The sequence below is a fragment of the Pongo abelii genome, chromosome 16, assembly GCF_028885655.2.
Source record: "Pongo abelii isolate AG06213 chromosome 16, NHGRI_mPonAbe1-v2.0_pri, whole genome shotgun sequence".
Lineage (NCBI taxonomy): Eukaryota > Metazoa > Chordata > Mammalia > Primates > Hominidae > Pongo > Pongo abelii.
This window is the reverse complement of record NC_072001.2, coordinates 79198082-79211880: the sequence shown is the minus strand read 5'-3', so window position 1 is coordinate 79211880 and position 13799 is coordinate 79198082. Positions and strand designations below refer to the sequence as shown.

The 13799-nt window shown below is 39.3% G+C and overlaps 1 protein-coding gene across 2 annotated transcripts in view; it reads right to left on the bottom strand.

The window, feature by feature from the left end:
* FBXO22 (F-box protein 22) overlaps positions 1-13799 on the bottom strand; it is a 32239-nt gene that overhangs the window by 12278 nt on the left and 6162 nt on the right. For both annotated transcript variants that reach the window (XM_054531207.2, NM_001133750.1), the window contains 3 exon segments: positions 10509-10596; positions 9591-9686; positions 6380-6544 (listed from right to left, as the gene is read on the bottom strand). In XM_054531207.2, the coding sequence (XP_054387182.2) occupies positions 6380-6544; positions 9591-9686; positions 10509-10596 (349 nt within the window).

The window sequence follows — 13799 nt, the reverse complement described above, 5'->3', positions numbered from 1 at the left end:
ATTTATCATGTACAACATGGTGTTTTGAAATATATATACACTACTGAATGGCTAAATCAAGCTAATCCTGCATCCACTCTTGTACTCCAAAATGATCACCACATCATAGCAAGAGTGGTATTTTCAAAAGATCTATAAAATTATGCCACTCCTGTGTTTAGAAACCTGGCTTCTTGCTGCACTTCCCTCAAATATTTTTGATCTGTGGTTAGCTGAATCCATGAATGCAGAACCCGTGGATATGGAAGGCCAACTCTACCTAAAATCAGGACACAAGATAGCAAGTGAAAGAATGAAGATGGCCATTTTAAGCTGGGCAAAGCTTCCATTTCCAGAAGAAAATGATGCCTTGGAATAAGCCAAAACTGCTGACATCAAGCAACTCAGGAAAGGACACCTATAAGAAAGCTTCACAGAGCACAATAATTCTGGGGTTGTTTTTGCTTCCAGTTTTCTCATTCCTATACTTGGCCCTACAATGCAAATATGATCTAACAAATATAACAATTTTATCACAAAAGGGTTTCTGCTGCTCAAGATTTTGGCTCTTTCTTATAAACTGACAAAACTAGGGTCCTGGCTTCAACCAGTGCCACATATCAGGGCCTCATCAAAGATTCCCAGGATGCTCGGGTGGACAGAGGACAGAGTACTGCCCAGGAAACAGCTATGTCACCTCTCTGGACAAAAAAGGCGGCACACAAAAGGTTTGGCCATATGACCTTTAGCAGCAGCACTGAATCAAAAGCCAAAACAAGCATCTCTAATGGGGTTTGATTTTTCCCAATTTCTTCTCCCAATCCCGCTCCTCCTGTCCCAGTGTTCCTATTTCTGGTCTCTGTACCACCATCACCCCCGTCTCCTAGGATCAAAACTCAAAAGTAATTACTGAGGCTTCCCTTCTCTTTCACATCTAATCATTTGTTCATTTCCTCCAATTCATTCCCTACTCCTCATGCTCTAGTGTTATTTCTTGCCTGGACTCTAAAGTGGTCTCCTGCTTCCAGTGTTTCCCCACACAGGAGGGCCACATTCACCTCTGCTCCATGACATCTGAGTAACAGCTACCATTTACTATGTACAGGAGCTAAGCCCAGACTCTTTAGCCTGGCCTGATTGCCCCCCACCCTTTGTTCCCATGACTTCCCTGCACATAACCTTTGCTTGCAAAATGATTACTATTTCTCCAACATGCTCTGGGATTTCCTGGCTCTGTGCCTGTGTTTCTGTATTCCTTCGGCCAGTGATATTACTCATCCATATCTCTCATATGCTTCCTTCCCATCCTTCAAGGGCTTAAATACCACCTGCTTCAGGAAGCCTCCTTGATCCCTCCCACTGGCAGAACCCCTACAGCAATCTACCCATTCTGCTCTCACAGAACACCTCACATACTCACTTGGGTTATGATTATACAGTCAAGCACCACATAACACTTTGGTCAAGGACAGCCAGGCGTGGTGACATGCACAGTAAGCATATGCAACAGTGGTGCCAGAAGATTAACAGAGCTACAAAATTCCTACTGCCTAATGTGTAGCACAACGCATTATTCAAATGTCTGTGGTGATGGTGTTGTAAACAAGCCTATTGCAGTGCCAGTCGTCTAAAAGTATAGCACATACAATCATGTACAATGCATACTTGACAATGACAATGAATGACTATGTTACTGGCTTATGATTTACTATCCTACACTTTTAATTGTAATTTTAGAGGTTACCCCTCCTTATTAAAAAAAAAAAAAAGTTAACTGTAAAACAGCCTCAGGCAGGTCCTTCAGGAGGTATTCCAGAAGGAGGCACTGCTGTCATAGGAAATGACAGCTCCATGCATATTACTGCCCCGAAGACCTTCCAGTGGGATGAGATGTGGAGGTGGAAGACAGTGATATTGATTATCTTGACTCTGTATAGGCCTAGACTAATGTGTGTGACTGTGTTTTAGCTTTTAACAAAAAGCTTAAAAAGTAAAAAAAAAAAAAAAAAAAAAATTAAAGGTGGAAAAAAGCTTACAGAATAAGGATATAAATGGAATTTTTTTTTTTTGTCTAGCTAAAGTTAATTTATTATTAAAGAACAATTTTATTTTATTTTATTTTTTTGAGATAGAGTCTCGCTGTCGCCCAGGCTAGAGTGCAGTGGTGTGATCTTGGCTTACTACAACCTCTGCCTCCCAGGTTCAAGTGATTCTCCTGCCTCAGCCTACAGTACTGGGACTATAGGCGCACACCACTATGCCCGGCTAATTTTTGTATTTTTAGTAGAGATGGGGTTTCACCATGTTGACCAGGCTGGTCTCAAATTCCTGACCGCAAGGGATCCACCTACCTCGGACCTCCCAAACTGCTGGGATTACAGGCATAAGCCACTGTGCCCGGCCGAACAAAAATGTTTTAATTAATTTAATGTAGCCTAAGCATACAGTGTTTATAAACTATACAGTAGTATACAGAGCTAGGCCTTCACATTCACTCATCACTCACTGACTCACCCCAGACCAACTTCTAGTCTTGCAAGTCCCATTCATGTTAAGTGCCCTATAGAGGTATACTGTCTTTCATACCATGTTTTTACTGTACCTTTTTAATGTTTAGATATGTTCAGATGCACCAATACTTACCATTGTGTTACAATTGCCTACAGTATTCAGTATAGTAACATGCTGTCCATGTTTGTAGTCTAGGGGCAATAGGCCACACTGTACAGCCTACACATATAGTACGCTGTAACATCTAGGTCTGTGTAAGTACTATGACATTCACACAACAACAACATTGCCTAAAGATGCATTTCTCAGAATTCATCCCCATCATTAAGCAACACATGACTGTATATGTATTCTTCATACCTTTTCTGGAATGCTGCTGAGACAGAATCTGCATCCAGTTATGACACCTTTAACATGCTGAATAAATTTTTATTTATTTATTTATTTTTGAGACAGGGTCTCACTCTGTCACCCAGGCTGCAGTAGAGTGGCGTGACTTCAGTTCACGGCAACCTCCGCCTCTTGGGCTCAAGCAATCCTCCCACCTCAGCCTCCTAAGTAGCTGGGACTACAGGTGCGTGCCACCATGTTTGGCTAGTTTTTTAGTTTTTTTGTAGAGGTGAGGTCTCACTATATTGTCCAGGCTGGTCTCGAACTCCCGGGCTCAAGCGATCCTCCCGCCTCAGCTTCCCAAAGTACTGAAATTGCAGGCATGAGCCACCATACCAGCCTGAATAAAATTAATGTAGGAGTTCTACATTATGAGCCAATTGAATATAGATAGTCATCTCGTAAACATCAACACATTGATCATCTTCTTCCTTCCTTGTACTAAATTTGCTGCCATAAATCTTTCCAGAATCTGCGCTAAGTTGCCCTGGACTGGCTTACTCCAAGGCCTTCAATGACACTTGATGCCTTTACAGACAGACTGCCAGGCAACACGCAAATGGCTCTCAAACCAACATGTCTGACCACAGCCGTTCCTTTGAGTTTCAGACCTACTATTTGCTAACCACCTGACCAACTCGGAAAAAGACCTAGTGTGCTGAACTTTGTTAGCTCCAGCTAGCCTACCAATATCAAGTCTCATTATGTTATTACAAAATCACATAAGCTGAGCACATAGCCACATTTGCTCCTAAAATTCATTTTGCCTTTACACTTAACAATGGGTCAGTTTTAAAGGCACTATCTGACCTTTTCCCAAAGGAAGTTTGGCATCCTTAATTTAGAATAGCTTTAACATTTCTGCTAACTCTGCTATTTACATACCCTAAGAGCCTTAACTCTCTACTGCCATTAAAGTTCAGTTTCCTTATCGAAAATATTCCATAAAGAATTCTATCTGGCAAAGCTGTGGTGAAGATTAGAAGTGCTGCGCAGCACAGTATCTGGCATACAGTACCTCCATAAACATTGGCCATCGTTAATTGTCACTTCAAGCCCAGACGTGTATGCTCCTCTGGCATGTGGCTTCTGAATGAGCTAAGGACACTTAGAACCCTACTATTCCCCCCACAAACTACAAGGCCACATCACAGATGAAGGGCCCATGTGACACACAGTAAAGCATGCCTAGGGTAGAGGCCAACACTAGCATCTAGCTACAATCTACTGTTGCTAAGCATTTTATGGAAGTCATTTCATTTAATCTTCACAATTCTGTGAATTCAATGTTAGTTATTTCCACTTTATAGATGAGGAAAATGGAGGTTTAGAAAAACTGAAAAACTTGCCCTAACTGGAGAGCCAGAAAGTAACAGAACTAGAGTAGCTACAAGCCTGCAGTCTTTTAAGGTTGACTACCTTCTATTTATTTTTTAACTGACAGATAAAATTGTATGTATTTATCAATGTATAACATGTTTTGAAGTATATATACATCGTGGAAGGGCTAAGTCTAATACACATATGCATTACCTAACATAGTTACCATTTTTGTAGTAAGAACACTTAACAGTCACTCTCTTAGCATTCTTCAAGAATATAGTATATGGGCCAGTCGTGGTGGCTCACACCTGTAATCCCAGCACTTTGGGAGGCCGAGGCAGGTGGATCACTTGAGGCCAGGAGTTTGAGACCACCCTGGCTAACATGGTAAAACCCCATCTCTACTAAAAAGACAAAAAAAAATTAGCCAGGCATGGTGGTGCACACAGCATGTAGTCCCAGCTACTCAGGAGTCTGAGGCATGACAATCACTTGAACCCTTGAACCCAGGAAGTAGAAGCTGCAGTGAGCTGAGATCATGCCACTGCACTCCAGCCTGGGCAACAAAGTGAGACTCTGTCTCCAAAACAAACAAACAAAAAAGAATATATGGTCACTGACTATAGTCTCCATGTTGTACAACAGACCTCGAGAACTTGTTCCTCCAAAACGAATTTTGTATCTTTTGACCATCATCTCCCCAAATCCCCCTCCCAACTACCCCAGACCCTGGTGACTGCCATTCAACTCTATATTTCTATGAGAGCAACATTTTTAGATTTCACACATGAGTGAGATCATGCACTATTTGTCTTTCTGGGCCTGGCTTATTTCACTTAACATCCTCCAGGTTCATCCATGCTGGTGCAAATGACAGGATGTCCTTCTTTATGGGTAAAGAGTATTTCATTACGTATATATACCACATTTTCGTTATCTACCATCAGCTAATGGACACTCAGGTTAATTCCATATCCTAGCTATTGTGAACAGTGCTGCAATAAACATAGGAGTGCAGATATCTCTTCAACATACTGATTTCATTTCTAAGTCAGCACTCTTAATAGCTGCACTACCCTGTGTCACACCAGAGCTGGCTGTTGAGACTTTCCACCATCTACCTTGACCTGACCACCCTCTTCCACATTATTAAGAGGCTCCCGGCTAAGTCTTTGCTGCTAATGCCTCTTGTTCTGTGCTTCCCCTCCCATCCACCAACGACTTGCAAGTTTTTTTTTTCCCATATTGTCAGGGATAGTTGTAAAAACTAGTCTCAATGTGTATATCCCCTTTTTTTCCTCATCAGTAAAACAAATTTTACCTTTGCTGCTACACAATTTTTTACTCCTGCTGGTTTAAGTCCCATTTCAAATAACAGAGGTTTATCTCTACAGGCTGCCTGATCTATGCAAAAATGAGGTGTTACCACTGAATAGCTTTTATGCCAACAGTGATTTTTAACAGTGATTTTTAATGAATGAAGTGAATTCAATCAGTTCATTTGCAGATGTAGATAAAAGGCTAAACGCTGCTTTCCTTGAGTAACTCATTTGTTGTTCACTATATTAAGTTAAGCTTTCCCATCCAAGCTTAGACACTAAGCCAACCCTTTACCTCTTCAAATTCACTTCAGGGCTCCATCCACACTACCTGCAGGATGTTTCTCAGCATACCCCTTGCTTGATAGACTTGCCTTAACTCATACCTTTCCTAAGACTCATCAGGATCACTTTAACTTGTTCTCATCTTTCTAATTAGTTCACAAAGAACTAACCTGCGTCTTCTAAAAACTTCTAAAACGCTTGTTACTAGAATAAAAAAAAAAAGTTAACAAAACAAAAATAGAGCAAAATGAAATTATTAGAGCAAGAATTCCTTAAAATTCAGAATACAAACAAGTTTATCATCAACAGAGTATTTATGAAAAATTTTTCATCTCTGGTTCTCTTGGGCTTTAATGCAAGTAAAATAATTTAAAAAGTAAATCAGTTCTACCAAACATGTATCATACTGGCCTCTGTGAATCACCTGTTTGAATTAGCCACCTCTCCAGTAACAGGTGTACTTAATTCAGATTCTCCCAAAGGAACCTAATATCCACCAACTAGCCAAAATTAAAAAGAAAACAAAATTAATCAATAAAATGAGCAGTTAATGATAAATAAAAGTAACTTACCTACTTCAGTGAGTTGATGTCTTTCTAATGTTAAATTCTTTGGATCCTTAATAAAATGAAAGGGTTGTATTTTTATTCCTTCAATTTGAGGGAATAATAAAGCAAAACCAGATTCTCCAATTTCTATTTCCTGAGGTCGATTGCTACCTGATCCCATTGGAGTCACTAGAGAAAAAGTTAAACAGTTTCACCAATAGAGTCAGTAAAAACTAGATAACTACAGTTTAGGTCACTAAGATAATCATCAAGCTAACAAGCCACTATCTGAGTAGAAGTTTTTCAGCTTTGACAGTTTTAGGGTGTAGTGTCATGATGTTTGCCCTTTAACTTTCTAATGGTTCAGAAAGAAATTTTTTATCAGCAAAGTGAGAAAAAACAAATGTTGCAAAATTTTTTCAACTGCTAAACTAGATAAAGGGTATATGGGTATTTATCATGCTATTCTATTATTCTTTCAACTTCTCCATATTTTCAAATTAAAAAGTTGGGGGGGAGTAAATACATTTTCACAGCAATTCCAATTTTTAAAAGTTTACCCTAAAAGTATTTGACAATTATATAAAGTATATATATATACCGAAGTATTTTATCACATAATTTCAAATAGAAAATAAAAAGAAAAAACCTGAATGTCCCACACTGGTATTCAGATTAAAAGTTACATAAGTATCATAGAATATAGCCATTAAAATGATGACAAATATAAATTTATAGACATGGAAATATGTTTATAATATGCTCTGAATTTTACAGGTAGATATTAGATTGAACTGTGTCATCCCCTCCCTACTGCCTACCCCAAATTCATGTTTAAGCCCTAACCCCCCATGTGACTATATTTGGAGATAAGGCCTTTAAAGAGATAGTTAAGATTAAATGAGGTCACAAGGGTAGGACCCTAATCCAACAGGACTAGTGTCCTGAGAAGAAGAGGAAGAGACACCAGGCATGCTTATGTATGAAGAAAAGGCCACTTGAGAACACAGTGAGAGAGCAGCTGTAAGTAAGCTTCAGAGAGACCATCCCCGATCTTGGACTTCCAGCCTCCCAAACTGTGAGAAAATAAGCTTCCGTTGTTTAAGCCACCCAGTCTGTGGTATTTTGTTATGGTAGCCCTAGTAGACTAACACAGTAGGTTATAAGTCTACAGAAAATTGTATTCTGGTTTTTTATATTTACATACATATATAAATACAGGTTAACACCATAAGAGTGGTTAACTCTGTGGTGCTTAAATGTGCTTTTGCTTATCTGAATCTTCTAATTTTTTTTTCTAAAAATAACTATTACTAGTATAAAAAAAGAAATAAACTTTTTTTTTTTTTTTTGGAGACAGAGTCTCACTCTGTCACCCAGGCTGCAGTGAAGTGGTGCGACCTCTGCCTTCCGGTTTCCAACAATTCTCCTGCCTCAGCCTCCCGAGTAGCTGGAATTACAGGCATAAGCCACCATGCCCAGCTAATTTTTACTTTTTTTTGAGACAGAGTCTTGCTCTTCTATCATCCAGGCTGTAGTGCAGTGGCGTGATCTCAGCTCACTGCAATCTCTGCCTCCTGGGCTCAAGCAATTCTCCTGCCTTAGCCTCCTGAGCAGCTGGGATTACAGGTGCCCACCACCATGCCTGGCTAATTTTTGTATTTTTAGTACAGATGGGGTTTCACCATGTCGGCCAGGCTGCTATTGAACTCCTGACCTCATGATCCACCCACCTCAGCCTCCCAAAGTGCTGGGACCACAGACGTGAGCCACTGCGCCTGGCCAATTTTTACATTTTTTAGTAGAGATGGGGTTTTGCCATGTTGGCCAGGCTGGTCTCCAACTCCTGACTTCAAGTGATCCTCCTGCCTCAGCCTCCTAAAGTGCTGGGATTACAGGCATGAGCCACCACGCCCGGCCAAAAAAAAATAAACTCTTTTTTAAAAAAAATGTTAAGCCCTTTAGAAACCAAAGCTAGAGCAACTGAACAAATAATATTCATTTGTAAACATGTGAAATTCTTTTTACCTCACTGTACAAGACTCAAATTCAGATCAAAAATCTTTCAGTGAAGATTAAAAATGACAATTCTCAGTAGACTACTACTGAGTTGGAACAAAAAAACATAACAGCAGCCAGGTGCGGTGGCTCATGCCTGTAATCCCAGCACTTTGGGAGGCTGAGGCGGTGGATCACCTGAGGTCAGGAGTTTGAGACCAGCCTGGCCAACATGGTGAAACCCGGTTTCTACTAAAAATACAAAAATTAGCCAGGTGTGGTGGTGGCGGGTGCCTGTGATCCTAGCTACTTGGGAGGCTGAGGCAGGAGAATCGCTTGAATCCAGGAGGCAGAAGTTGCAGTGGGTGGAGATCACGGCATTGCACTCCAACCTTGGCGACAAGAGTGAAACTCCATCTCAAAAACAATAAATAAATGACAGCTAACATTTACTTACTGCTTTCTGTGTATCTCTATTGTAAATGCTTTACAAGTGTTAACTCATTTAATTCTCACAACTCATGAGTTACAAGTGTTAACTCATTTAATTCTCCAAGGAAGGTACTACTGTCATCATCCCCACTTCCTTGATGAGGACAGTGAAGCCCCATGAAGTTAGGTAACTTGCTCAAAGTCATACAGATACTAAGCGGTACAGCCGGCATTCCAATCCAGGTATCTAACCATTGCACCATTACCGCCTCAACAGAATCTCTCCTCCTCCAATTAACCACAGAAAAGAATCAAAAATAATAAAAACCAGCAAAAATTCACCAGCAGCAATCAAGCATGGAAAGGGGCACAACCTCATGCTACAAACGTTGAAGAGTGGTACCAAAGCAGAGAAACAGAAGTCTCCTAATAAGGCCCATCTTTGCTCTTAACCCCAGCCCCATCTCACCCCTACCCATCAGACACAATACTGCTTGAACTGACAAAACTCTGAAAATGCCCACAAATACTTCCTAATTTGGAGGAAGGCAGAATGAGATCATTCCCCTCTTATGAATGACTACTGGATATGCATTATACAGGTAGCCTTGAGATGAGAAATACCACAATAACTTAATAAACATTAATATAAGGCAAATATAATGCCATGGTAAATATGACTGACTTTATTGTATTTTACATGGACAGAAATAGAAATGTGGTTCTAAGCTAAAAATAACTCACCAATCCAAAGGATCCCACATTAATGCAAGGAAGAAATCATCAAGTTGCTAATTTATCTCACCTACAATTCCTGGGGTCACAATCCCAAGGACTTGGCATTGTTTGGGGAATAGCTTCTCAAGGGCAAGTGCTGTTTCCATACTAGTTCTTTTCCTTGCTGTAAAAATACAGTAGCAAAATGATTAAATATCATCCATTTAAAGTCAAATCTGAGAATGAAAAAGTAAAAAAGCAAATACTGGAAATATTTAAGTCACTTAACACGAGAATGCTCTAAATAAAGGTCTAAAAGCATTGATTAAAACAAACACTTTACCTGTTTTGGTCCTGGCTTTTAAATTATAAATCTGATCTTTTGCACCACTAATCTGCCTTTCCCCTCTGTTCATATGTTGCTTTTGCCCCAGTGATGTCAAATTTAGCAGTAACAGCTCAATTTTAGACTTGCTATTGTACCTTTCTGTTCAGCTGATATTGCAGTATAACCACTATTTGCATCAACAGTCACCTGGATTCAAATTAGACAATGAGAATCTATTATCTAAGTCTAACTTGAGACCTAAGTGTGCCCATCTTGGATACCCATTCTGCCTTTTCCTTCAGCAAGCCAAAAATGCACCATTTCTCTACATAACTTTGGTAAATGGGACCTCATGTTCCAATATAGTAAAAGGCCTGAATAGCCAAAGTCATACAACCTGTTTTAATAATAAAAAGTGCCTGGAGAATTAAAGCATCTCAAATTGAGAAAAATGCCTTTCTAACGAATTCGTTTCGATTGCACTACAAGGTTTAGAAATCAATCTGAAGCAGAAAGGGTTCCTCAAGGTTCAAAGATAGATATATTGATGCATACTACAGGTGGCAGTCCCAGAGCCTCAGAAAGTCAGTTAACTCTCAGGACAAGTACAATATTGAACTCCAAACAGAAGGCACATGATAAAAAATCAGAAACAAAAGCTTTTCTTTTGATATTTACCTCTCTTATGGCCACGACACTCTTCCAGACTAATGAAAGTTTCTGAATCAGCCATGTAAAGAACCGTATGTGGTAAGATGCGAACATTCTGCAAAGAAAAAAAAAAAAATTGGAATTGGATGCCATGAATCCATGAGTGCTTCTGCATAGTCCCTTAAAGTATCATCCAGTCCACAGTGCAATCAAATTAGAACTCAGGATTAAGAAACTCACTCAAAAGCGCACAACTACATGGAAACTGAACAACCTGCTCCTGAATGACTACTGGGCAAATAACAAAATGAAGGCAGAAATAGAGAGGTTCTTTGAAACCAATGAGAACAAAGACACAACGTACCAGAATCTCTGGGACACAGCTAAAGCAGTGTTTAGAGGGAAATTTATAGCACTAAATGCACACAGGAGAAAGGAGGAAAGATCTAAAATTGACACCCTAACATCACAATTAAAAGAACTAGAGAAGCAAGAGCAAACAAAATCAAAAGCTAGCAGAAGGCAAGAAATAACTAAGATCACACCAGAACTGAAGGAGATAGAGACAAGAAAAATCCTTCAAAAACTCAATGAATCCAGGAGCCGGTTTTTTGAAAAGATTAACAAAATAGATAGACTGCTAGCCAGACTAATAAAGAAGAAAAGAGAGAAGAATCAAATACACACAATAAAAAATGATAAAGGGGATATCACCACTGATCCCACAGAAATACAAACTACCATCAGAGAATACCATAAACACCTCTATGCAAATAAACTAGAAAATCTAGAAGAAATGGATAAATTCCTGGACACATACCCCCTCCGAACACTAAACCAGGAAGAAGTCGAATTCCTGAATAGACCAATAACAAGTTCTGAAATTGAGGCAGTAATTAATAGCCTACCAACCAAAAAAAAGCCCAGGACCAGACGAATTCACAGCCGAATTCAACCAAAGGTACAAAGAGGAACTAATACCATTCCTTCTGAAACTATTCCAAACAACAGAAAAAGAGGGACTCATCCCTAACTCATTTTATGAGGCCAGCATCATTCTGATACCAAAACCTGGCAGAGACACAATAAAAAAAGAAAATTTCAGGCGAATATCCCTGATGAATATCAATGTGAAAATGCTCAATAAAATATTGGCAACCCAAATCCAGCAGCACATCAAAAAGCTTATCTACCACAATCAAGTCGGCTTCATCCCTGGGATGTAAGGCTGGTTCAACATACGCAAATCAATACACATCATATAAACACATAAACATACATCATATAAACAAAACCAATGACAAAAACCACATGAGTATCTCAATAGTTGCAGAAAAGGCCTTTGATAAAATTCAACACCCCTTCATGCTAAAAACTCTCAATAAGCTAGGTATTGATGGAACCTATCTCAAAATAATAAGAGCTATTTATGACAAACCCACAGCCAGTATCATACTAGATGGGCAAAAGCTGGAAGCATTCTCTTTGAAAACCGGCATAAGACAAAGATGCCTTCTCTCACCACTCCTATTCAACATAGTATTGGAGGTTCTGGCCAAGGCAATCAAGCAAGAGAAAGAAATAAAGGGTATTCAAATAGGAAGAGAGGAAGTCAAATTGTCTCTGTTTGCAGATGACATGATTGTATATTTAGAAAACCCGGTTATCTCAGCCCAAAATCTCCTTAAGCTGATAAACAACTTCAGCAAAGTCTCAGGATACAAAATCAATGTGCAGAAATCACAAGCATTTCTAAACACCAGTAACAGACAAACAGAAAGCCAAATCATGAGTGAACTCCCATTCACAATTGCTACTAAGAGAATAAAATACCTACGAATACAACTTACAAGGGATGTGAAGGACCTCTTCAAGGAGAACTACAAACCACTGCTTAAGGAAATAAGAGAGGACACAAACAAATGGAAAAACATTCCATGCTCATGGATAGGAAGAATCAATATCGTGAAAATGCCCATACTGCCCAAAGTAATTTAGAGATTCAATGCTATCCCCATCAAGCTACCACTGACTTTCTTCATAGAATGAGAAAAAACTACTTTAAATTTCATATGGAACCAATAAAGAGCCTGTATAGCCAGGACAATCCTAACCAAAAAGAACAAAGCTGGAGGCATCATGCTACCCGACTTCAAATTATACTACAAGACTACAGTAACCAAAACAGCATGATACTGGTACCACAACAGATATACAGACCAATGGAACAGAACAGAGGCCTCAGAAATAACACCACACATCTACAATCATCTGATCTTTGACAACCCTGACAAAAACAAGCAATAGGAATAGGATTCACTATTTAATAAATGGTGTTCAGAAAACTGGCTAGCCATATGCAGAAAACTAAAACTGGACCCCTTCCTTACACCTTATACAAAAATTAACTCAAGATGGATTAAAGACTTAAATGTAAGACCTAAAACCATAAAAACCCTAGAAGAACATCTAGGCAATACCACTCAGGACATAGGCATGGGCAAAGACTTCATGACTAAAACACCAAAAGCAATGGCAACAAAAGCCAAAATTGACAAATGGGAGCTAATTAAACTAAAGAGCTTCTACATAGCAAAAGAAACTATCATCAGAGTGAACAGGCAACCTACAGAACGGGAGAAAATTTTTGCAATCTATCCATCTGACAAAGGGCTAATATCCAGAATCTACAAGAAACTTAAACAAATTTGAAGAAAAAAAGAACCCCATCAAAAAGTGGGCAAGGGATATGAACAGACACTTCACAAAAGAAGACATTTATGCGGCCAATAAACATATGAAAAAAAGCTCATCATCACTGGTCATTAGAGAAATGCAAATCAAAACCAAAATGAGATACCATCTCATGCCAGTTAGAGTGGCGATCATTAAAAGGTCAGGAAACAACAGATGCTGGAGAGGATGTAGAGAAACAGGAACACTTTCACACTGTTGGTGGGAGTGCAAATTAGTTCAACCATTGTGGAGGACAGTGTGGTGATTCCTCAAGGATCTAGAAAGAGAAATACCATTTGGCCCAGCAATCCCATTACTGGGTATATACCCAAAGGATTAGAAATCATTGTACTATAAAGACACATGCATATGCATGTTTACTGCAGCACTATTCACAACAGCAAAGACTTGAAACCAACTCAAATGCCCATCAATGATAGACTGGATGAAGAAAATGTGGCACAGATACACCATGGAATACTATGCAGCCATAAAAAAGGATGCATTCATGTCCTTTGCAGGGACATGGATGAAGCTGGAAACCATCATTTTCAGCAAACTATCACAGGAACAGAAAACCAA